We start from the raw sequence: 25,470 nt of genomic DNA, 5'->3' as shown, positions 1-25,470 counted from the left end.
TTATGCCCACTTGTACTGGGAGAGGTTTTGGTCTTCACCCTACCACCATGAGCCAAGATCAGATTCTCGAAACTCTTAATGCAATATCTAGACGACTGGAGGCCCTTGAGGCTCAAAGCAGAACCACCAACAACCAATTGACAGAGCTTAACAATTGTATAGCTCAGTTGGAGACTTCCCTTTAGGTAAATCCTAACAATGGGGAAGATGGCCTGTCTCAAGTGGGAGGCACAGAGGAAGCTCACGTGGGAGGTCACGTTGGAGGACATGGAAGAGGCTGTGGCTGAGGTGTTGGTCATAATGGGGTGCGTACCCAGGCACCCCTTGGAGAGTATCACGATCGTTACAATCCAGATGAGCTCATTTTGAAAAGCGCCAAGATCGAGGCTCCTAGCTTTGATGGTCGTTTGGACCCAAAGGCTTTCCTCGGCTGGCTTGCGGACATGGACCACTACTTTGAATGGTATGAGATGTCTAATTGCCGTCGAGTGAGGTTCGCCAAGCTGAAGTTGGTAAGTCAGGCTGAATTGTTTTGGACCAATCTTGAGCGCAACTTAGAAAGGCCCGGACAAGACTCGATCATAAATTGGGTCAAGATGAAGGAAGCGCTGAAGGAAAAATATCTCTCATATTGCCATAAATTAATGGATCAATGGCAATCCCTTCGTCAGGGAACAATGTCCGTGATGGAATACATCACCAAATTTGAAGAATATATGATGCGATGTAATGTTGAGGATCAACTAGTGACTATTTCTCATTTGGGGATGGGCCTTTGGTTCGATATTCAACTCGAGCTACTCTCTCACGATGTTGGCACCCTTGAGCATGCATATCGGTTGGTGCAAGAACTGAGTAGTACTTAAAACCATAATTTGAGAGATGCTTTGACACTCATGAGTCCAATGTTAAGACTACTCCCTATGGAGCTAATTTTAACTTTGAGAGTCAACCCAAACCCTTAGCTAGCACTCAAAGTAAATCAAAAGGACCTTAAGGGTAAATTAGTCGTTAGTATCAGTTCGTGAGGAGGCGAACCCAGGCAGTGCTATAACTACCAAGGATATGGTCATTTCGCTTATGAGTGTCCTACAAAAGAGCAAACTAAGACCCTTATGATTGGAGAGTATGAGGAAGATGAAGATGACTAGGGTGACTGTGAAGAAGAAGAATCACCTTGTAATTGGTGCTAGTGATGAAGAAGAATAGGCTGTACCACCTGCAGTTGTTAGATGCGCCTTAGCTTAGGCTAAGGGGATTAATGATTTACGCAGGATTACCATTTTCTATACTTACGTTAAGTGTGCAGAGAAAAACTGCATAGTAATCGTCGATAGTGGCAGTTGTATGAATGTGGTCTCCGTTCGCACTATCTCTCGTTTGGGCTTAAAGCCCACTCTCCACCCTCAGTTATATAGAGTTTCATGAGTTGATGCGTCCTCTATGCCAATCTCCCAGCGTTGTCTTATTTCCATCCAGTTCATATCTTACAAAGACTCGCTGTGGTGTGATGTTTTTCCTATGGATGTAGGCCACATCATCTTGGGTGGGCCTTGGCTCTTTGATCGTGATGTAACAATGTTCGGTCGCTCAAATGTTTGTTCCTTCATGCATGAGACCAAGAAGATAAAGTTAAAAAATCCTCTTCTGCCCAAGAGCATATCAGAATTTAAGAAAGGACGTTAAAAAGGATGGATAGAAGGATGCGTGGAAATTGCAACCCAAGTCTCTCTACATATTAAACACCAAAGAGTTTTGAGTGGGAGACTAAGGCGGATTCGATGGTGTATGCCCTCTCGGGTCTGAGAGGCTACACTCGAGGTTAGTGTAGAGTTGTTACCTGAGGTAAGTCTGGTATTGGAAGAGTTTAGTGATGTTTTTCCTTAGGATTTACCGGATGAGCTTCCATTCATGAGGGACATTCAGCATGCCATTGATCTTGTCCTTGGGTCAACTCTACCAAACCTTTCTCATTATCGAATGAACCCCGCGAAGCATTTGGTGTTGAAGAAGTAGGTAGATGAGCTCTTTAGGAAGGGTTTCATTCAGGAGAGTTTGAGTTTGTGTTGTGCCAACACTTCTCACGCCTAAGAAAGATGGCACTTGAGGCACGTGCGTGGGGAGTCGGGCCATCAACAAAATCACGGTCAAGTATTGGTTTCCCATATCATGAATTGATGATATGTTAGACATAACGACACGTGCCATGATTTTCTCAAAGATAGACCTTAAGAGTGGGTATCACTAGATAAGTATTCGCTCAGGGGATGAATGGAAAATGGCCTTCTACGAGTGGTTGGTCATGCCTTTTGGTTTGACTAATGCTCCAAGTACGTTCATGCGTGTGATGACCTAGGTGTTAAAGCCCTTTATAGGAAAGTTATTGGTTGTGTACTTTGATGATATTCTCATTTATAGTTACCTCCAGAGAACTACACCTCCACCATCTGAGGCAAGTTTGCGAGATCCTTAGGGAAGAGAAGTTATATACAAACCTCAAGAAGTGATCGTTCATGTTATCTTCTTAGGTTTCATGGTTTCATCAAAAGGTATGCTTGTGAATCCCGAGAAAATCAAGGCCATTGTGAGTTGGCTTGAACCGCATAAAATTCATGAGGTACGTAGCTTTCACGGCTAAACTACCTTCTGTAGGCGGTTCATCAGAGGCTTTAGTTCCATTATGGCCTCCATCATAGATTGTAAAAGAAAGGAGAGTTCAAATGGACTAACGCCGTGTCTAAAGCATTTAAGGAGATTAAGGGCAAGATGATAGGGGCTTCTGTCATGCGGATTCCTGACTTTTCTAAAGTCTTCGTGGTTGCTTGTGACGCCTCTAGGGTAGGTGTAGGTGGAGTACTTAGCTAGGAGGGACACAATGTTGTTTTCTTTAGTGAGAAGTTGAATGAAGCAAAGCAACGATACTCTACTTATGACAAGGAATTCTATGCGGTAGTCCAGTCCTTGCGTCATTGGCGACATCATTTACTACCACAAGAATTCGTCTTGTTCTTAGACTATGAGGCCTTACGCTATCTTAACTCCCAAAGTAAATTAAACCCAATGCATGCCAAGTGAGTTGAGTTTCTTCAAGAGTACTCGTTTGATCTAAAATACAAGGCTGGGGTTAAAGACAAATCTGCCGATGCTCTTAGCTGTAGAGTGATGTGACTTCAATCTATGAGTGTTTAAGTCACTGGATTTGAGAGTTTGAAGGATGACTAGCCCACGTGCCTAGACTTTGGTAAAGTATATGTGTCACTTTTGGATGGTCAAAGGAATGATAGTGAGTTTGTCCTGATTGATAGCTTTCTATTCAAAAGAGACCGACTCTGTGTTCCCCACACATCTGTAGGAGATTTTCTTGTTTGGGAGCTTCACACTAGTAGGGTAGTCGGGCATTTTGTTCGTGACAAGACTGTTGCCCTTGTAGAGGACTAGTTTTATTGGTCAAGTCTCAAGCAAGATGTAGCCAAAATTATAGTGCAATGTCGGACTTATCAACTGGCAAAGCAGAAAATGTAAAATGTGAGTTTATATACACCTTTGCTAATGCCATACGTTCCGTGGCAGGACCTCATGGGCTTCTCAATTCAATCAAGAAGCACGATTCCATTTTCATGGTGGTGGACTGTTTTTCTAAAATGGTCCATTTCCTACCATGCTCAAAGACGTCTGATGCCTTCAACATCGCGAAGCTATTCTTTGCGAAGGTGATTCGTTTACATGGTTTGCTGAAAACTATCGTGTCTAACATGGATGTTAGGCTTATGAGTTATTTTTGGAAGACACTTTGGCACATAATGGGCACGAGATTACAATTTTCATCGGCATACCATCCTCAGACTGACAGTTAGACAGAAGTGGTCAATAGGACTTTAGGGAACTTGTTATGGTGTCTTGTGGGTGACCATATAAGGACTTGGGACACAGTCTTACTTGTAGCCGAGTTTGCATGTAACAGTTCAGTCTATAGGTCAATAGGCATGAGTCCCTTTGAAGTTGTGTTAGGTTATAAGCCTAAAAAACTTATAGACCTTATTCCCATATCAGTCTCCCATAGGCCTTTAGAGTCTGTAGATGCATTTGCAAGCCACTTTCATAACTTGCACACGGAGATTACAAAACGGATTAATGTAAATAATGAAAAATATAAGAAACTTGTTGACTCTCAACCATAGATTTAAAGAATATTAGATATGCGATAAAGTGATGATGAGGATAAGGCCTGAACAGTTTCCATAGGGGAACTACAAAAAATTACAAGCACGCAATGCTGGACCATATACGATTTTGAAACAATTAGGTCCCGACGCATACTTAATAGATCTTTCACCTAGTATGTACGCCCTGTGTTTTCAGGACCCGAGTATATGACCTGTTTCCCAAAAACCCTAGTGTTAACCTCAAAAATTCAGTGTAAATTTGAACTGCTTATCCTTAATTAGAGTCAACAGCAACGAAGCTAAAGTAAACCATGCATTGAAATAAAAATGTTTCAACTATAATAAAAAATCCAAACGTAGTGCCCATATAGGACTCATACAATCTCAAATAACGAAGTTCAGGTAAGCAAAATCAAGAATCTATCAGCTAGTGGTGGAGCTAAATATGGGCTGCAGGGACCCCGTCTAGCTCCCCAGCTACCCGATCTGCTCCAGCAACCTAGTGAACAGCACCGGCTCGCACTATACCTGCATCAACTGTTATAGTTTGATAGCGTCAATGGCTATCGCAGTGAGGAGCACCCTCTAAGATTGTGCACTTATCATTCACGATCAATATAGAACGCAAGTCATGAATTTAGATATGTTAAACATGGCATTTCATAATCAAACTCATGTACTCAAAAATTAAACCAATCAATAGAATCTCGTCATAAGCAGAATATGGTAGCAATTGCAATATAAGGAAATGTGTTCAGATAGTCAAGTAACCAATCACACGACTTTCTATTGCACCCGAAAATCACATTATACGTGAACTCTGCAAGATGGCTAGAAAATCGATAAGCGAACTTCAGCTCCACCCGGAAATCGTGGTATAAGTGAAATCCATGAGGTGAATAGAAAATCAATCTTCAAACCTCTTCTTCACCCAGAAATCATATCGTACGTGAACTCCCTAAGATGGCTAGAAAATCGATAAGCGAACTTCAGCTCCACCCGGAAATAATACGACTGATCATCATAGATGAAGAGACAAACAACATACAAACCTTAGACCACCCGGAAATCATGTCGTACGTGAACACCGCGAGATGGCTAGAAAATTGATAAACGAACTTCAGCTCCACCCGGAAATCATGGTACGACTGAACACCGCAAGATGGCTAGGACACCAACATACAAACTCTAGACCACGCAGAAATTATATCGTACGTGAACACCGCAAGATGGATAGAAAATCGCTAAGTGAACTTCAGCTCCACTCGGAAATCATGGTACGACTAAACACCGCAAAATGGCTAGGAAATAACAGGATATACAAATATAACTAACAAGCCACAAAGGGCACTAATAAACCATCAAGCCAAGAGGGCAAACATACAATCCAAGCCACGTAGGGCAAATGTGTGGTCCCAGCCATGTAAGGCAAGTACGTGGTCCAAGCCATGTAAGGCATATGTGGACCACAGGTTAGTAAGTCCAAGATTGATTCCATTCATTCCATCATTCAAGTGCAAGTGATAGCATATAGTTAATTAATACATGTACAACAAAAGATAGCATGTTATCATCAATCATTTATGCATGTCACAATTAAAGAGATATGTCCATTATTTATCACAGGAATCAGGTGTGCAACATATTATCATATTCACATATTCACCTAATAAATCAAGTAAGCCAATCAAGAAACTTTAGGAGATATTTGATAGGAAAGATTAAGGCATCTTCTACGATTAATGAACTTAAGTGGGCAGCTCAAAGGGTGAGTCCTCACCTCTAAATTCGATTGAAGTGGATTTAACTCGAATCACCTCCGCTAGGATGAATCCAGCGTGACTGAGAAACTAGATGAGGATAAAAGGAAAACAAAGGATTATTATAAAACAAGGATTTAATAACTAACATTCTAGTAGGAGGCTAATATAAAGGGTTTTAACTCACCTTGAGGTGCGGTCTATTGATGTAACCCGATCACAGCCCAACAACTCACCTGAGTCGACTCGACGGGTGCAACGAACCCCCATCCTTCCTTTCTATCATCCCATGCTGGAGTGTCCAGCAGAGCCTAGACCAGCCCCAAGTCCATCTTGACTCGGCTGGGCTCGGTTCCAGCTGAGTCAACTCAGCAATCACTAAGAAAACCCATCTCTCTCTCCTTTTCCTTTCTTTTTTTTCCTCGTCTTTTCTTTTTCTTTCTTTTCTTCCTTCTTTCACTCCCAGCTGTGACTCCAGCAAGATCCAACTCGAAACAGGTCCAGACCCGTCTTGGCCCAGTCAGGCTCGGTTTCAGCCGAGTCGACTTGGTTCTGACCGGGTAACAGCTTATCTCTCTCTTTTTTTCCCTTCTCCTTCCTTTCTTCCTCCCTTTCCTCTGTTGGAGCACCCAGCAACAACCAAGGCTTTCGCCCTTGCTGAATACCCAACTGAGTGAAGTCAGCGGGTCAGTTCGACTCACCAGCACCTCCTTCTCACTCTGCCCTTTCTTCCCCTGTTTCTCCCTCTCTCTTTCTTCCTCGTCCTTTCGTTCTTTCTTTTTTTTTTTTTTTTCCCTTCTCTCCCTTTTTTTTTTGTACCGTCCAGCAACCCTGGACTAGACCAGGAGCGGTCCTGACCCAGCCTCTGCTGGCTTGACTCGAGCTCCAACTCGGCAGCGAGCAGCGAGCAGAGAGGGACGCAGTCTCTCTCTCTCTCTCTCGTTTTCTCTCCCTTTTCTTTTCTTTCTTTCTGTTTCTTTCCCTCTTTTTTTTTCTTTTTTTTTTGGAATCATTGCCCTAAAAAGAGTGGGTTTTATAAGCCACGCTAGCAATCTGTTGGAGTTAGAATGCTAATCCGGGATTAGCTATTGTCTGCGTTTTCACCCCAACTAAACGCCCTGAGAATTTTTGATCGAGTGGAATGCTTTGTGCTTGGCTATACGATGCTTATACGGATGGTTTTCTAGTATAATGGTCCACCTGACGGACATCCTAGATCATCAAATGGGGCCCATCCCACGCTGATGGGTTTCCTGTTTAAACGGAGGAGATGGCCACTTCACTAATGCAGCCGTGAGTCTGAGGGGTGATCTCCCGATCTTAGCCTTATGGATGGATTAGATTTGACCGTTGAACGTTGTGGGACCCACTAGTTGGACGGTGATTAGCGCTGTAACTGATGGGTTCATTTCCATCTTGCCACGATGGCGGGAGAGGAAAAGTTTTGAATGTGTCTAGGGAGAGCCCTAGTTGGGAGGGTTGAGATGGGTTGCAACAGATGGCTATGATGGTCGGAAGGCAATTCACGCGGATTGCCAGCGTGTAAAGGCAAGAAACACAGAATTTCTGTTTTTGGAAAGGGATTGGTTGCACATGGTCTGCTTGCGCTCGTGATTGTGCAGCTGCACGTGGGAACCCGCATGTGAAACTTTGGGGGTTTGGCCTGAATCTCCCATACTCTAAGATGGACGGTGTGGATCATGGGACCGATCCATGATGGTGGGCCAGCGACAAACGCATGGTGGCGGTCTGTTTAAAAACGGCGTGGGAGGGAGAAATTTCAAAGGGAATGAAATTCCTTTCTTTTTTTGGTTTTGCATGGTTAGAGCTGGTTTGACCGGCCTCCTTGATCCAGTACACCTTGGGTGTGCACTAACGAGTGGTGCCCATGCACCCCAGGTGGGGCCCACGGTGATGGTCTTGCCCCATCCACTCCGTTCGTCTGTTTTGTCAGCCCCTATTAGGGCCCAGCCCAAAGAATGAGGCAGATCCCATGCTCAAGTAGGCCATGTCAACTGAAATATGGCCATTTAGTGTCATTTATCATTGATCTGATGGAGATCCGGGATCCAAACTCACAATCAGGGTCGTTCATCTAACTGGCGAGCCTATCAGGGCCACTATCTATTTTAGATTATATAATAAAAATATATATACATATTTGTTTGGTATAATAAATTAATAGTTATAGATAAATATTTATTTACAGTCATTAATATTTATAAGGTATTTTCGTGATTATATATGCATATGTTAGTATAGCAAAATTAATATTAAGAGATATATATTTTATATATAGTATAGTATATTATAAAATGTAAATGTTAATTAATATACATTGATTATATAATGATGTGTTGGTATACAATTTGTTCTATATATAGTTTAAATAATATACATAATTTAAATAATTTAAGTAACATACGTAGGGGTGTACACGAACCGGGCTAGCCTGGTTAACTCACTCAACTTAGCCCGAAAAAGCTCGACTCGGCCTGACCCGGAACTGAGTTCGGGTCGGGACGAGCCATTTTCTTCAGCTTGAAACTGAGTTCGGGCTGAGTTCGAATAGGTCCAAGATCGGCCCGACTCGGTCCGAAACCTGACTCGACTCGTCCCGACTCGGCCCGACTCGTCCCGACTCACCCTTTAGGGTATATATACCCCCTTTTAAAAAACCTTAGTCCCCAGTCGCTTTCCCCTTTTGAGAAAACGCTCGACCCCAGCACCCGACCCCACCAAACCCTCTCCCCTGCTCTCTCTCTCTTTGCCCGACCTAGCAAATCTCTCTCTCTCTCTCTCTCTCTCTCTCTCTCAACCCTAAAACATTTGTACTGCAGTTTCCGTCGAAGGTTCGGCGGGAATACAAGGATTCCAATGGTCGTCCCGCCTGTTTCGAAGATACCAACGGCTTTTTTTCACTCCCGCGAGCAACAAAAGCCTGGACTTGAATTTGATTTTGTATCTGTAAGCTCTCTCTCTCTCTCTCTTCGATCCAAAGTAGTAGATGAAGTTAATTTCAGTGTTTTTCATGGGTTTTGCTTTCACTGAAATCAACGACTTTCATGTTGGAATTGGATTTTTCAGATCATTTTGTTTCATTTTTTATTTTTTTATCTAATAATTATTTGCTATTACTTTTCCTCGACCCTGCTAGTGCGGTTTATGGCTTGCTAATCTGAGACGTTCATCTGCTAGCCCAACGTTGGCTGGACTATGCCTGGTACATTGCCTATCAGATGCCCTCTGATTTAGCAGGGGCCTAATCGGATGGTTAGGATCATCCGATGGGCGAAGCATTCAGGCCCAAACCATTTGATGGGGGAAGTATTCAGTCCATTTCACAATTCCCATCCATCATGGGTTTGACGACACTGACCAGATGAACGGGTCGTCACCAAAAGGTGGTGTGCTCATGCAAGTTTGTCTGACTGAGCACTTTGATTGGTTGAACGTACCAGATTTTCTCTTTTCTTAAAGAGGAAGTATTTGATACTCTGGCAATCTATGATGGATTGTATGCATGCAAGAAGTCGTTGTATGCCATGCACGTAACGCAATCTAGATACTCCAAATGGTGGGCCAAACATGGATGGAGCATAACCTGATGTTTTCGCTGTCTGGATGATCCTCACCATTTGGTTGGCCGTCAAATGGACGGTTAAGAGGAACAGCCATTAGAACGTTAAACTCCAAGTTTGGTTCAATTTAGTTGTACCTTTTGGATCCAAGTTTGTCACCATTAGTTAGAGAATAAGTTATACTTGATTACTAGGAGTTTAGCTTTATATACAAAGTTGGGATTCATCAGTCCTACATGCATATATGTATACAGAAATGAACTGCTTTGATGAACTTCTACGATTAAAACTTGTTGTAAGGTTCGAATTGGCCCGAACTCGCCCGATTGCTGACCGGGCTAGGTTCAGGCTGGACATGTTGGCCCGGTGATTGGGCCGGGCCGGGCCGGGTTCGGGCTGGGTGTGGTTGGTGACTGGGCCGGGCCGGGTTGAGCCCAGTTCAACTCGGATCGACTCGTGTACACCCCTAAACATACGTACTGTTACGAATAATTATAAAATTACTTTGTATTATAGTATATATATACAATCACATCACATTTAAAATGAATTATTAGGGTATCAACTTAAGATAGGCCACCCGCCTGACTTTGAGATAGATCTATAGCTCTAGATCTGACGATCACTCCTACAATTTATTCCCCTACATATCAGTTGGACGGTATATCTCGAATCTCATAGTTGCTCCACCATCTTGACGGTTGGATTTAGGCCAGAGTGTGAATGTTCACATAAATCGGGATTGTATTTATACTAAGTCGGGTTCTCATGGTAACACCTGAGTACAGAAAAGTACGGGGTGTTACATAGTATGAGTATTGGTGCTACATTCAATGTGGAAGATCTTGTGCCTTTTCGAGACTCCTCTTCTGACCCATATGATGACACACCTGACTTGTCCTATCGCCCATGGACCTTACTTGACCATTCTTCTTAGCCTCTACCACCTTTACCATCCATACCTACGAGCAGAGAAGAGATAGATGATATTTTGGACGAGCATGTGGTTTCCACTTGACATGGGGGCTTTCAGAAATATTTTGTTAAGTGGAAACATCGACTAGTTTCAGATTGCATGTGGATCACAGGGGCGAATCTTCAGTGACTTGACTCGGATCTTTTGGAGCGGTATTGCAACTTTATTTCGCGAGAGGCGAAATCTTCTCAGTCTGGGGGAGTTGATGAGGACATCCGACCATTTAGAGCATACCAGAGGAGGAGGAGATCGACCCAACGTTTCCTTTGGCTTGATGACTTGTACATGAGCCCAGGTGGGCCACATGAGGACTCGAAGACCCTATATGCATGATTGTGCATCTTTGAATACCCTGCACTAGGAAGATGCATGTGGGTTTGAGGAGTTTTGACCACTGGATCGCGAGGACATGGCGATGGGACCATTGGATTGCATGGATCCTTCAATTGGGTAGTTGGATCATCATGGTTCTTGATCACTTTGATAATTAGTATTAGAATTAGCCGATTTTATATTTTTGATGGTTATTTATAGTTTAGGACAAGTTATTTTCAGATTATTGCATCATGGGACGTGAGGTATGTTTTTATTGAGGGGTATTTTTGTCAAAACACATTTATTGAGACTATTGGGGGGGATGAACATCCAACCCTAGTCCATTATTTTGGAATGAAAAAAAGTCTCTTTTGCTGGAAAAGCCTCCTCATGTGATTTGAGATTCTCTTGTGAAAGAGACTACTTGGTGTGAATCCAAAGGTGTGAAGCCTAGTTATCCTCATCATCTCTATCTTATTCTTCTCTAAAATGTATTTTTTTTTCATTCCCATCTTTTCTATTTCTCAAGTTTAGAACCAAAATCTTCCTTACCCTTCAACATACTCCACAGTCTCACTTCCCATCATCCTACAACCATAGCCTAGGCCTAATCGATCAAAACGAAAGAGTTTACCATCTGCCCCTGTCCGTACATACAAGTGCACGGACAGTCGTACACCCTCTTCCCCCCTTCGTTCTTTGATTTGGTAAAGACTTAGCCCCAATCACCTTCAAAACCCCTAATTTTTTGACCCTAGAATTGTGTAAATCTGGCCATTGAATTAAAACCATACCTATGCTAACGTAAGAGTTAGCTTTTTCTCATGAATCCTGACAATCTGACATTTCAAGCTTGATAGAGTGTAATGGTGGGACATGATTCATGTAGCGAATCCCACTTTGTTGGTATAAGGCTTAGATGATGATGTGAAGCTAGAGAGAAATAGCCTAGAAACCGCTAAAAGATTTCTTTTGGGTCATGACTCAAGAGTCATGACTTGCACTTTGACTCATTCATCTTCCTCAAGTCATGTATGATTCAATGTACTAGTAAGCCTGACATTTTATGAGTTTGACTCAGGTAATGACATGAACAGGCGGCATTGACTTGATGAGTTATTTGTATTTTACTATCTTTTTGAGGAACTAAACTTCATAAAGAATTGAAACATCCCAACATTATAGGCCTTGTGAAAACAACCCAACACATACCATTATGATGGCTTCTAATTTTTCTCTCTTAAATTAGTAAATGGATCTGCTCTTTCCCTCTATTTAGGCATTGCTGCAAGATACTCTAATTTGAATAACTAGTTAAAAGTTGTTCATTTCTCATACTCACTGTGCTTCACATACTGCAAATTTGATAGTTTTTTGGTGGACTTTATGTTAACAGTCAGTCATTTTGTTTGACAAAATTTGCAGGATAAGGATAAGCTAATAAGAAATTTAAAAACTATTCAGGAATATCTTTGCTCATTTGGATCACAGGTATGCTCCTTCTTAGTATTCTTTTTGGATAAATAGGTGAAAATGGGATGAAGTCATGTCAGCATCTTAGCAAGCAGTTCTGTTCCATGATGTTAGATCACTTTCCTCTTCATATGCTTTGTATATGATATACTCAAGTAGCATCATGATGTTACATACTGCTTAATGAGCATGATCTGTGCATTAACTTCATTGAACCATGCGTTAATAAAATTTTGACCATGGATTGAGTGGTACCTATGTTGCATATTCTGCAAATTTCCCAATCTTTTATGGTAAATTAGTGAGAAAAAATTCATATGCTCTGTTCTCTGTCCTCATGTAATCCATGAGGAACAAATCTTTCATGCATAGTCTAAAACTCGCTCTCTCGACTTGAAACTCCGCCAAGTCAACTCGACTCGGCGAGATTTTGAGCAGAGTCACTCAGAAACTCAAATATGAGAGTGGCTCATTTGAGTCACAGCGAGATTCGTTGAGTTGACTTCACGTGACTTGCTCCGATTCAGACAGATTCAGTCGCCTTTCGAGCCCTCTTTTTAATTTAGAAGTAAAAAAAGAAAAGAAAAGAAAGGTGGGTGCGATTTGTTCCCAAGACCTCTTTTAGAAATGCAGAGTATTCAATCAGCGAGCTATGCAACAACTAATTGCTTTCTTATTTTATGATACTTGAGTTGAGTGGATTTAGGCAAAGGAAGAGAAGAGGAGAAGGAAAGAGAAGGAAAAGTGTAAGAGGAGAGTTTTGAAGTAAAAGCACTTCGTTGTATATTAGGGCTATAAACTCTAACACTTTTTATCATATCACTAGAAACACACATACATGCTCCTCAAGAGCACATAACACTGTGTACATGCACACACATAAATACACCCTAACATTATAAGCTGGAGCATAGGTGTTGATCATTCCCAACTTGCCAGTGATATAGAGAAGAGAATCCCGACTGAAAGACTTGGTAAGGACATCAGCTAGCTATTCCTTGGAGCGAACAAAGGGAGTCACGATTTCCTTGTTAGCAACCTTCTCTCAAATGAAGTAATACAATCAATCTCAATGTGCTTCGTGCGCTCCAGAGTTAATGAACCATGAGGATTGTGAGACAGAAAAATCGAGAGGCTGATCCATATAGACCTCAACAAGATCACCATGTAAGAATGCATTTTTCACACCTAGTTGAAATAGGGGCCAAGACAAATTCACTGCCAAAGAGATAACCACATGGGCAAAGTGTGACTGGATAGAAGGAAAATAGGAGCTAAACAGATGATGCTTACCAGTCATGTGTAAGGTAGCTCCAGAGTCAATGACTCATGAAGTATGAGGGGATACATGGAGGGCATCACTTGACTGGGTTATAGAGGCTCTGGAAGTATTAGGGACCTCATGCACATACATGGAGGGCATCACCTGACTGGGCTATAGAGGCTCTGGAAGTATCAAGGGCCTCACAAACATGCAATCACATCAAGGCATCATAGGCTTCACAGGACAGGAGAATGGAATCACCTGAGGCAGACTGCTCCGCTGCAGTCGACTCTGAAGTCTTCTCGGAACTAGTGGAGACACTACCAACCACTGACAAACCTGCTCAAGATGGGCGACCAACAAAGTGAGTACAAGCGTGAGGTCCATCACATCCACATCCTCATCCACCACGACCATGACTACCACATCCTCTAAGATCAACATCACGACCCCTGTCTCGATAACTTGATCCAGAATCTCGTCCATGTCCTTAAGTACCCCATGCTGGGGCTCTAGACCCATGGCTAAATGAAGACCGATCTCCAACAACATATGTAGGTCAATCCAGCAAAACAAAGGGAGAGGCGAATGATGTGGTGACCCTTTGACACATGGTGTAAATAGCTATTAGAGAAGGAAGAGGATCTATGACTATAATGTCTTTGAACACCATGATACTCAGGGTTGAGACTAGTAAGGAAATACATAATTCTAGTTTCTTCGTGTTGCTTCCATACATACTTGTAATCCATTGTATAGTTGGAGGAAAGGAGATGATAGATGTCTAACTCATCCCACATACCTTGACGAGCCGAAAAGTACTCCTTCAGGGATCTTGAATCTTGTTGAAATCTCCCAATGTTTAAGATCAATGTGAATATTCTGGATATATTATGGGCTTCCGTATACATATCATGAAGAGTGTCTCATATCCTTTCTGCCGAGGTTAGAAGCATAACAGAATTACTCACAGTTGGTTCCATATTGTTAAGCAGCCAAGCCATGACTTTGGTAGTTCTCATTGTAGAATCTGGAGCTTAATCCAATATATACAAAAGTCTATCTCTTTCCCCTAAAAACAGCTTCACAGGTCGAGCCCACTGTAAATAATTATTCCCATTCAACTTAATTGTTGTAATCAACAAGGGATGAGATTCCAAAGACCCCATACTAGATCCAGAAGATATTTTCTCATCCATAGGGGTTCATAAACATGAAACCCAAGCAACAAAATACACAAAATGGTGCTCACATGATTAGGTTAGCCGCTAAACCTATAAAGGTCAGATTTCCACAAAAACTAGGGTTCAGATTATGGGCTGGGGTTCCAAAAAGAGCAGGAGAGACTAAAAACAACAATAAACTCCACAACCTGACTTGCACAAGCACAACACACTGGCAAACGAAGATGAAAGAGCACACCACATATACACCGGAAGTTATGGTGTGTGTCACACCCTGGTCCATAGCTCAAGTGGTAGACTGAGTGAAAGATACCTCGTTTCAACACCGAGGTCTTGGTATCGATCCCTAGTGGGGGTGGCTAACAGTGAAGTGTGAACTGACAGTGGGGTGTACTAACAAGCTAACAAAAAAAAAAGAAGTTTTGGTGTATGTCCAAGGTCCCCAGAACCCCAAAACAGTAGAACTGGTCCACTATGAGAGGCCAAAAAGACCATCGAAAACCCCCCCTCCTGAGTCCCGATAAAAAAAACTCCATGGATACCCAAATTTGGTAAAACCAATCCACCCTAAGAAGAAACCCCCAAAAGATACTTACCGATTTGGGACAAATCGAAAAAAAAAGAAAAAAGAAAAAAGAAAAAGAAAATCTGGGGTTTTTCAGCTGGTCATGAAAAAGGGCCCAAACGCACCTCAAATCAGCCCAAACAATCCCATAAAAATCACCAAAAATCTTCTCAATTCGAGCTGCATCAAATCATTCTCTTCCAGATTAGAAACTGTTTGTATAGTATGTATAGATGCTGACGTCAACCGTACGATTGCTGACATCAGTAGGCTCCTGAAGCTCCAATCAACTTGGAAAGTCCTTGCTTTGATACCAAGTTGAGTTGAGTGGATTTAGGCAGGGGAAGGAAGAGGAGGAGAAGGAAAGAGAATGAAAAGTGTAAGAGAAGAGAGGGTTTTGAAGGAAAAACACTTTGTTGCATGTTAGGGCCACGACCTGAACACCTTTTATTATATCACTAGAAACACACACATGCTCATCAAGAGCACACAACATTGTGTACATGCACACACACATAAATACACACTAACATTATATAAGTACATTGCATTTTCTATAACTTATACCAAATATACTAATTTAAATATTTATCAACAATCCTATCCTTTTTAATTTATAGTCATTGACCATCGAGTCAAGTTGCGTTGACTCTTTGAGTCGACCTGACTCGAATGTCCTTCGAGTCAAGTTTTCGGGTTTTTAAACTATGATTTTCTTTTGGGTTGTCATGTCCTCTGAACTATGGTGCTGTTGCAAATACTTCTCTTGAAACAGGGTTTGACGGTGGTCAATATTTCAGCAACAACATTCCCTCAAACATTGGATTGGCTGCACAGCTATCTTCTACAGGTAACTATTTCTTTCAAGTTGAACTAAAATGGCCCATGCAACTTGCAATTGATTTTGTGTCCTGCAGTATTCCGGGGTGCACTTATATGCTGATTGCTTTCTTTTTTCTTTTCGAAGTTCAAGATGCAACTGAAGTTCAGCTGTCTGGATAGGCTTTTCATCAACACCCATTAAAATAAGTGCACCAACAAAAAATACACCCACCAACACACACACATGTATTTTTATATGTACATAGATACAGGTATATATTGTAGTGATGTCATGATTGCTATCATATTGCTACTGTAGAGAGATGTATGGAGATATCTATAGTCATGTGTGTATCCCTTTATTTTTTTTCCTTCTTTCAGGTAGTCCGCTTATGTACTTGTGAGGAGTACAGGTACCATATTGGTCTCATTTTATTCACAATTCACATGTTAATCACACAACTCACATGCTCTCCTGCCCTAGCCTCTTCTCTCCTCTCTCTTATTCACTTCTTGAGTTAGACTCCTCTTTTCTTCATCATGAGATTTCAAGCTGGTATCATAGCTAGGTTGGAGTGCTTATCACAGCCTAGGTTTGTAGGGTCCACTGTTGATGCATCGGGCCATATAGATGATGCAATCTCTGTATGTCCAAGGGTCTCCATCAAGGGAAAAATCATATAACCTGGTTGACTATGATTTTAGAGGATTTCAGGTGATTTTCTGGAGTTTCTTTTGGTGAGTTCTGATTCATGTTTTCTTAAATTTAAAGAAATATTTAAAAAATTGCTCCTTGATTTCTTGTCCATACCTTTGTTTATGTGTGTGCGTATTTTATTTTTTTTTGTGTGGAAAAGAGTGGAGAAGTGTGGCATCAATTTGATATTTTCCAACACCTCAGAAGTAGGTATTGCCTCAATCCATTGTGGTATGGTTTTTATGTTTTTTGTTTCACCCATTCTTTGGAGTTTTGGGTCCAACCATTGGTTAGATATGATTATATGATCTATTTGAAAAAAAAAAAATCCCTACATTGGGATTGAGGATTCAATGGACAGTGTTACACGTTGGATGGCATGTGTGTATTAGGATGAAAAATGGCCACAAGAGATGAGAAAGAGAGGTAGGAAGAAGGATGGAGGGGAGAGAGAGAGAGAGAGAGAGAGAGAGAGAGAGAGAGAGAGAGAGACGTTTGAACTAGGGTTTGAATGTCCTCCACCATTCCTATTTATTTAACAATAGATAAATAAAACAAAAGGGGGGCCTTAGGCCCGGGCCCACATTTCAGTCCATAAGAGGAGAAGATATAGATTTTCAACACTCTCCTTCAAGCTGAGGCATATATGTTAATCATGCCCAGCTTGTTACATATTCCTGCACCTTGTGCATATGACAGACCCTTAGTGAAAATATCAGGAAGTTGGTTTCTGAATGATACATGCTTCATAACAACTTCTTTCGATGCAGCATTTTCTTGTATAAAGGGGCAATCTCAATGTGCTTTGTTTGCTAATGGAAAACTAGGTTATTTGCAATGTGGGTAGCAGCCTGATTATCACAATATAATGTCATTTGTGTCCCATAAAAAAGTTGGAGCTCTTGAAGGAGGGACCTATCCACAAGAGCTCGCACATAGCGTGCCCAATGGCACGATATTCAGCTTCTGCACTAGACCTCACCACTACATTTTGTTATTTATTTATTTATTATTATTATTATTTTTTACTTATCCACGTGGCAAGCTTCCCTCCTACAAATGTACAATAGCTCAAGGTTGGTCTTCTATCATATATGGACCCGACTTAATCTACATCAACATAAGCTGTAATCATAAGACGTCTCTTTCTTTTGTAAATTAGACCCTGTCCAGGCACACCCTTCAAGTAGCGCAAGATTCTCAATACAACCTCCCGATGAGATGTATGCGGCCAGTGCATAAATCGGCTAACTATTATAATGGTGAAAGAAATGTCTGGACGTGTAACGGTCAAATATATAAGTTTTCCCACTAGTCTTTTGTACTTCTTTGCATCTTCAAGAGGGTCCCCTAGATCATCAGTTAACTTGAGATTCAGATCAATAGACGTCTCACAGGGCTTGCACCCCAGCAAACCAGACTCACGTAATAGATCAAGTGTATATTTTCGCTAAGACAATAAAATTCCAGAGGCGGAGCGTGCCATCTCAATTCCGAAAAAAAATATTTCACAGAACCAAGGTCTTTTGTTTGAAACTGCTCGTGAATATAATTCTTCACTTTGGCGATGCCATCATTGTCACTTTCAGAAATGACAATATCGTCGATGTAGACGATTAAGATCACAACTCCTTTGGGACTATGTCGCACAAACATTGAATGATCTACTTTGCATCCGTAAAAATCGAAATCCAAAAGAGACTCGCTGAATTTTTCAAACCACACTTGAGGAGATTATTTTAAACTGTAGATGGCCTTCTGCAGTTTGCATACCTTACCAGACTCCCCCTGAGCAATGAATCGCAAAGGTTGCTCCATATACACTTTCTTGAAAAGATCGCCATTAAGGAAGGCATTCTTCACGTCAAGTTGGAATAAAGGCCGGACCTGATTAGAAACAATAGAGATAAGCACCCGAATGGAATTGAGTCTAGCGATGGGAGGGGTCTGTTCACAACCCCAAGTGTAGGGTCACGATGTAGTAATAATCTCGTTGAGATCGAGGTCAAATCCACAGGGACTAAACTTGTACGCCCCCTGAATTTAACTAGAACTAGAGCTAGATAAAGAACTAAAGTAGAAATCTGAATTTAAAGGAGTAATTGTGAATAATGAGTAAAGTATCAATTAAAAGTGGGAACTAGGGCGTCAAGGATCCACTTGTAGCAATTGAGATGCTACCTTGCTTAATTTAAGAGATCCAACTAGAATCAGAGTCCTATCTTATCTAGTTGGAAAAAGAGATGGTCAAATCTCTGAACTTCTCATTGATCTAGCCTCAACGAAGGAGAATTGTGGTGAATTGGAAGGGATTCCATCACCCAACTATGCCTCGGAGACGACGATGACAAACAATAGGATTTACCAAATCCACAATCTCAAATAGAAAAAAAGATATTTAAAGCTATTGTAGATCTATTGTAATTTGAGTCACAACAAACCATTAAAAACTGAAAATATTCCTTAGAATCAACTAGAATTCAATGAATTTCAAATATAAACATGAATCAGAGCAAAGTAAATATCCCAATCACGCTACAAGCTTCACCTCTTAGCCCTAGCTAAGAGGTTTAGCCAACCATAGATATGATTGAACTAAAGTCTCTCAAACAAACTAAAGAACGAAGAAGAAAGCTCTTGGACGACGACTCCACCCTTTTGCTCCACTCCTTGAACCCTAGAAGATACCTAGGAACGTCTTAGAGACTCCTATTTATAGTTGTGAAGCTCCACCTTTCCCACTGACTTGGAATTTCTGCAAACCGCCTCAAATTTCGCAATCCGCGTCGGCCCCGCGTTACAGCTCTGCGCGATTTCGGTGTCACCGAAGTTGGTTCAGTGGCACCGAAATCATATCTGAATTTTATCGCATCTGAAATTGTATGTGCGGAGTACTTAGGTGGCATCGAAATGGCATTAGGTGGCACCGAATTAAGCTATTTTCTTGCTAGATTGTTTTGTGCACTTTCGGTGGCACCGAAATGACAGTAGGTGGCACCGAACTGTCCTGTTTTTCTGCTGTTTAACTTGTACTTTTGCCAATCTTTTCTCCATCCTTTGTACTTGGTTTTCTTGGATCTTTGGCATGAGAATTCTCCGTTCTTGGTCTCCTAAGATCCCTCCTTTGCCTTGGTGATTCTTGAGCACTAAATCTATGCTTTTAGCATTCTTTTCAATCTAAGCTCTTAGATTCACCTTGCAACATGAACGTGCATAAAATATAACATTAAGTAGTATCATGTTCATAAAACCAAGATATAAATGAGGGAAACTATGCAATATTTGAGTCTCAACAAGGTCCTTGCTCATGGCTTGGTGGTAGACTCAAAGAGTTTCAACACAAAGGTCATGGGTTCGAGTACCCATCGTGGTGTGTGGGTGGGAGTGTGCGTGTGTAAAAAAAAAAGTTTTGCGACAACAGAGAAGGTTTCCTTATAGTCTACACCAACAGTTTGCGCATAGCCCCTTGCAACAAGTTGTGCTTTAAGATGTTCAATTGACCCATCAGGTTGGTACTTAATTGTATAGACCCAACAACATCCAAAAGCTTTCTTACCTGGTGGATGGATGACCAAGCCGGGCATGCCACAATGATGTGGAAGGGTAGAGTCCACACAACTTGGTTCAAAGTAGTAAAGTCCACACATCTCATGGCCCCCACCAATCGTCGCCTTGGTTTGGAGGTCCTGGAAAACACAATGAGTTGGAAAGAAAGTGATTGAGCAGTTTAATGATTTTGTTAGTTTACTAACTGATAAAAGACTTATGGGAAATTGTGGTACAAATAGCACATAATGTAAATCACAATGAGAACTAAGAGGAGTCGTCCCTTTTCCTTAAAACTGTGGAAAGGGACCTATCAGCTAAAGAAACTGGTAAACAAGAACTAGAACAATCAAGAGAAGAAAGAAGAGACTGGTTAACTGTCATAGGATCTTTGGCCCCCGAATCAATCACCCATGGTGATGATCCAGCAGATGCAACTAAAGCATTACCTGAAGTTGCAAGTGAAGTGGAGGCACCGATACTAGAGTCTTGAACTGTTGCATGACCAATTTTTTTTCCCCAAATCTGTGAGAGATACCATGACTGATGGGCCTGGTCTTGGAGAAGATTCCTCCCCCGAGGCATGACTGGGTTCGCCTGGGGAGGAACGGAAACTCCGCTTTTCTTCAATAAATCTCAACATTTTTCCACTGTATGATTGTTCTTCTTGCAATAGATGCAGTGAATTGGCTGTCCATATGCACGAACACGTCCGCGCCCACCTCCTTGTCCACCTCTAGAGGGTGGATGATCCCCTCTAAGAGTGCTGCCCATATTGGAGTAAAGGGCTGCATTGTCAGAATGTGTAGAGGATATAGAGGTAGAAGCAGGTGTGGTTATGCGTAGAACAGGGGCAAAGACATCTGATAAGGATGGGACCTGCTCACTTCTAAGGATCTGAGCCTTGATTAGGTCTAAGTAGGGCCGGAAACTGGCAAGAAATTAAGTGACCAAAATTTCTTCCTGTTAATACTTGCTGTCTTGAGTAAAATGGATAATGTAAATACCACTCATCGGCTAGACCACGGAATCGGGCACAATGCTCGTGTAAATTATCTCCCTGCTTGATTGTTTAGAATTCAAAATATTGTAGGGACGTTGAATATTCTTTTTGGTGGAATATAGTTGCCATAGACTATCCCAAATGTCTTTGACACTATTTCCATACATCACATTACTGTAAACTGGCTCTTCCATACTATTGAAAACCAACTCATCACCTGATAGTCGTCATCCTTCTACTTGGAGAAGGTATCGGACTCTTCACTTGGGCTACTTTCTATGAGACGTTTATACTTCTGTTTCAATTGTAAGAAGACCATAACGGATCAAGCCCATGGCAAGTAGTTATCAATTCCACGCAATTTAATGGAAACAGTTTGTAGATTCTCAGATTTATTTTCAGATTTTCAATTCCATCATCAATGAATTGAATATACGAAGCACAATAGATGAGAAGGATGAATGTTACCACAATGATTGATCAACAGCAGATCGTGTCAAAAAAAGGGATCAAAACCAGTCTACAGTTCTCATTACAGCATGATTGCCCGAGGAGTTTGTAACACCAACGTGGTTGAGATATAGCACGGTAGAGATCAGCGCGTTCACGCAGATGGCCACAAATAACAGAGAGCAGCATTTGAACAAAGTTGGACCCAGTCTTCTATAACGTGAAGATCTAAATGGAGATCAATGCATGTGCAAGAGGGAAACTTCGGAATGGATCCAACTGATCCAAGATCTCCACACCAAGGATAAACAACATAGAGGCCAGATCTGACTGATCTAGAAAAGGGAAGACGCAACTTGTCTTCACTCCATTGATGGAGTCTCCCATGCGGAACACAACTGGTTCTGAGAACAAATAAAAGGTGGTGCTGATGTTTACACGATCAAAACGACAGTCCTTGCAAAATGATCATATGGTGTTGCCAGAAGATGATGAGTCAACAAGATGCGAGAGGATGGATCAGACTGGCTCTAATACCATGAACAATCTCTAGATCGGGATTGAGGATTCAATGGACAATGTTACACGTTGGATGACGTGTGTGTTAGGATGAAAAATGGCCACAAGAGATGAGAAAGAGAGGCAGGAAGAAGAAGGATGAAGGAGAAAGAGAGAGATAGAGAGACGTCTGAACTAGGGTTTGGATGTCCTCTACCAATCCTATTTATTTAACAATGGGAAAGTAAAACAAAAGAGGAGCCTTAGGCCTGGGCCCACATGTCAGCCCACAAGAGTAGAATATACCGATATTCAAAACTATTGTGTTGTTGTTTTGAAGATTTGGAGGTGTTGGTATGGAGGGTAGCTATAGATCTGTGCTTGGGTTGTGTTATGAACCTAAGCAGAAAAATTGGGGATCTAGCATCCAAATGCATTTGGGCCATCCATAAACATTAGATGGAAGCCAGATAACGATACAATCTGGATGATCAAAGATCAGGGCATCAAATTGGACATCAGACTCACAAAATACCCATTCAACGGCTTGTTCAAAGATTTGATGGATCTGACCATCCATATTAAATATTTGGATCATTCAATGGAAGCCAATGATCTTCTGCATGTTTCTGGTCAACTTGGTGCTAGACCGGCACATTCTCTCATTGAGCAACATCATTATCTTCAGCTTGGTAGTGGTGACTTATGCCAGATGTGGGGATGTATAAGTGATTGGTGGGCATGGCAAACTCGTATACTTGATGGTTACTAGTCTTGATATTGCTCATGCCGTCAATATGATGACCCACTTTATGCATGCATGGTGTACGTGTCACTTGGATGCATTTACAGTATCTTGAAGTTTCTAATAGGCTCCCCTAGTCGAGGTATCCTATATTCCATGCATGATCACCTTCATGTTGAAGCCTATGCTAATGCTGACTGGCAGAGTCAGTCACAAGCGGTGATCTACTATGGGCTATTGTACCTTAGCGGGTGGAAATTTAATTGCATAGAAGAGTAAGAAGGAATCAGTAATGCCTCAGCGTGTTGCTGAGGCCAAGTATCATGCTATGGCTCATGGGGTGTTCGAGTTACTTTGGTTAAAATCTTGTTGAATGAGCCGCATATTCCTGTTTCTCTTTTGATGACATTTCATTGTAACAATTTAGCTGCCATCTGTATCTCTTCTAATCCAATATACCATGAATGGATGTTTCAAGGTTGATTGTCACTTTCTTCATGAAAAGGTGATTTCTAAGGTGGTTTGCATGCTATGTCGAGGGTAAATTTGCTGATTTTTTGACCAAGGGCATCAGTAGTCATCAACTTTATAGAGCATGTCACAAGCTGGCCATGATTGACATCAATGCTCTAGCTTGAGGGGGAGTGTAGAGCGACTTAGAAGGATATCTATAATCATGCGTGTATTTTTTTTCTTCCTTTTTTCTTTTCTCCTGTAGTCAATCAGCTTATGAAATCATGAGGAGTATTGTACTTTTCTTTTAGTAATAACATTAGTGTGCTAGTTTTGGAACTAACGCTCTTCACCCTTGCCTCATCTCTCTTTCTCTGTCTATTCTCTTCTCTCTTCTTCGCTTCTAGATCCAAACTTCTCTTCATTCCTGAGATTTCAAGTGCTACTTCTTGGTTCTCTTTTTATTTGTCATGGTATGCATAGGATTCTCAGTCCCTTTGATTTCCAGACATATAATGTCTGTGAATAATAGTGGTGTTACTATTTGTTTCTGGAAAGAAAAGCTGAACTAGTATTTAGTTTTCCCAAGAGAGTAGTGCAGGTCAAGCAGTGGAATTGACTCACTGATGTGTCCCACTGTAAAGAGAATAATCAATAATCATTCAAACTCCTCAAGCCATCACTTGATTTGAAAAATTCAGATAACAAGAATCAACTGTGAATCTCATGGTCATGTGGAGGCATTGGATCAAAGACACCATTTAGAATGATGAGAATACTTGTACCGCAGCATGGTAGATTTCTGAATATCATTCCTTTGGGTTCTATTTTGGAGTGAAATAGTTAGTGTAATTCCCACAGGAGCTTGGAGGTGAATAAGATGTACTGTTTCTAAGAGGTTGTCATCTGGCTTCTATGGTGTCAGCCTCCCTGAGAGGGTGAGGATCAGGCAGAAGCAATAATATGTATTGTTTCTAAGGGCTTGTCCTCCAGCTTCTGTGGCATCTGCTTCCCTGAGAGGGTAAGCATCAGGCAGAAGCACTTGGCCCCAATTGTCTTCCTTAACCTCTGAGACTAGCTGATAAGTTTTGAGGGACTGATCACTCTGACCAAGCATTCAAATTTAGGCATGAGTCTGAGTTTTCATTTGTAGGATAAATGCTGATGCGGTTTGCACTAGTGATGGAAGAAGAGATTTGTGGCACGTGTGTCAACTGGTGCATATGTGGGGTTAGAGCTGTACATGAGTCGAACCGGGTCGAGCTTGGCACAGCTCGACTCGGCTCGACCACTAGCTGACCCCAGCTCGAACTTGGCTCGGCTCGGTCCTTGAGCCTGACTGGCCAGCTCGGCTTGGTTTGGTCAGCAACTCGGGCCAGTTCGAGCTGAGTTCGAGCCTGTGTGGCATTTTCTCAAACACATGGTGTTCACCTTCAATTTCTCACTGTATGTAAAACAGCAGCAGCAGTTTACAGGTATTTCATCAAACACTCAGTAGGCAACATCAAAATCAAGATACAAGGGTATTTGTTTCATATCCATACCTTCCTCGCCACCAGCCGACACTTTGTTGAGTCATTTCATCAAACACTTGATAAGCAACATCAATATCAAAATAACCGAGTCACCGAACTGGTTCGATATGAGTTTGATTTGAGTTGGGGTTCGATCCGAGTCGAGTCGAGCTCGGGCAAGCTTGAACTCGCCTCGAAATTTTTTCGAGCTCAAAAAATCAGCTCGACTCGGCTCGAACTCAGTTTCGAACTGAGTTGAGTGAGCTAACCGAGCTAACTCGGTTCGGGTACAGCTCTATGTGGGGTCTAAGCGAGCATTTGTAGTATCGGTATTGTTACATGTATCTCTGGTTGGGGATATGGAAACATGTATCGACATCACTGATATTATCGTTTGATAATCGGAAATGCATCACCGATTGAGGGAAACATTGAGAAAACACAAGGAAATGGTGGAATTT

General features: G+C 41.6%; 1 protein-coding gene and 1 long non-coding RNA gene across 9 annotated transcripts in view; both read left to right on the top strand.

Moving 5' to 3' along the window:
• Positions 1–25,470, top strand: part of LOC131248269 (uncharacterized) — a 44,721-nt gene that overhangs the window by 16,993 nt on the left and 2,258 nt on the right. For 4 of the 8 annotated variants that reach the window (XM_058248469.1, XM_058248473.1, XM_058248468.1 and 1 more), the window contains 2 exons: positions 12,221–12,286; positions 16,057–16,131. In XM_058248469.1, coding sequence (XP_058104452.1) covers positions 12,221–12,286; positions 16,057–16,131 — 141 coding nt within the window. Of the gene's footprint in view, positions 1–12,220; positions 12,287–16,056; positions 16,132–16,248; positions 16,313–25,470 lie in introns of those variants that run through there. The other 4 variants (XM_058248471.1, XM_058248474.1, XM_058248472.1 and 1 more) reach the window with 3 other exon arrangements.
• Positions 16,988–25,114, top strand: LOC131248271 (uncharacterized). Its single transcript, XR_009172180.1, has 2 exons — positions 16,988–17,226; positions 22,442–25,114. It is a non-coding gene; the product is annotated as an uncharacterized LOC131248271 (long non-coding RNA).

This window comes from Magnolia sinica, chromosome 6 (assembly GCF_029962835.1).
Source record: "Magnolia sinica isolate HGM2019 chromosome 6, MsV1, whole genome shotgun sequence".
Classification (NCBI taxonomy): Eukaryota; Viridiplantae; Streptophyta; class Magnoliopsida; order Magnoliales; family Magnoliaceae; genus Magnolia; species Magnolia sinica.
The sequence above is the reverse complement of the archived record's forward strand: the minus strand, read 5'-3'. Positions and strand labels throughout refer to the sequence as shown.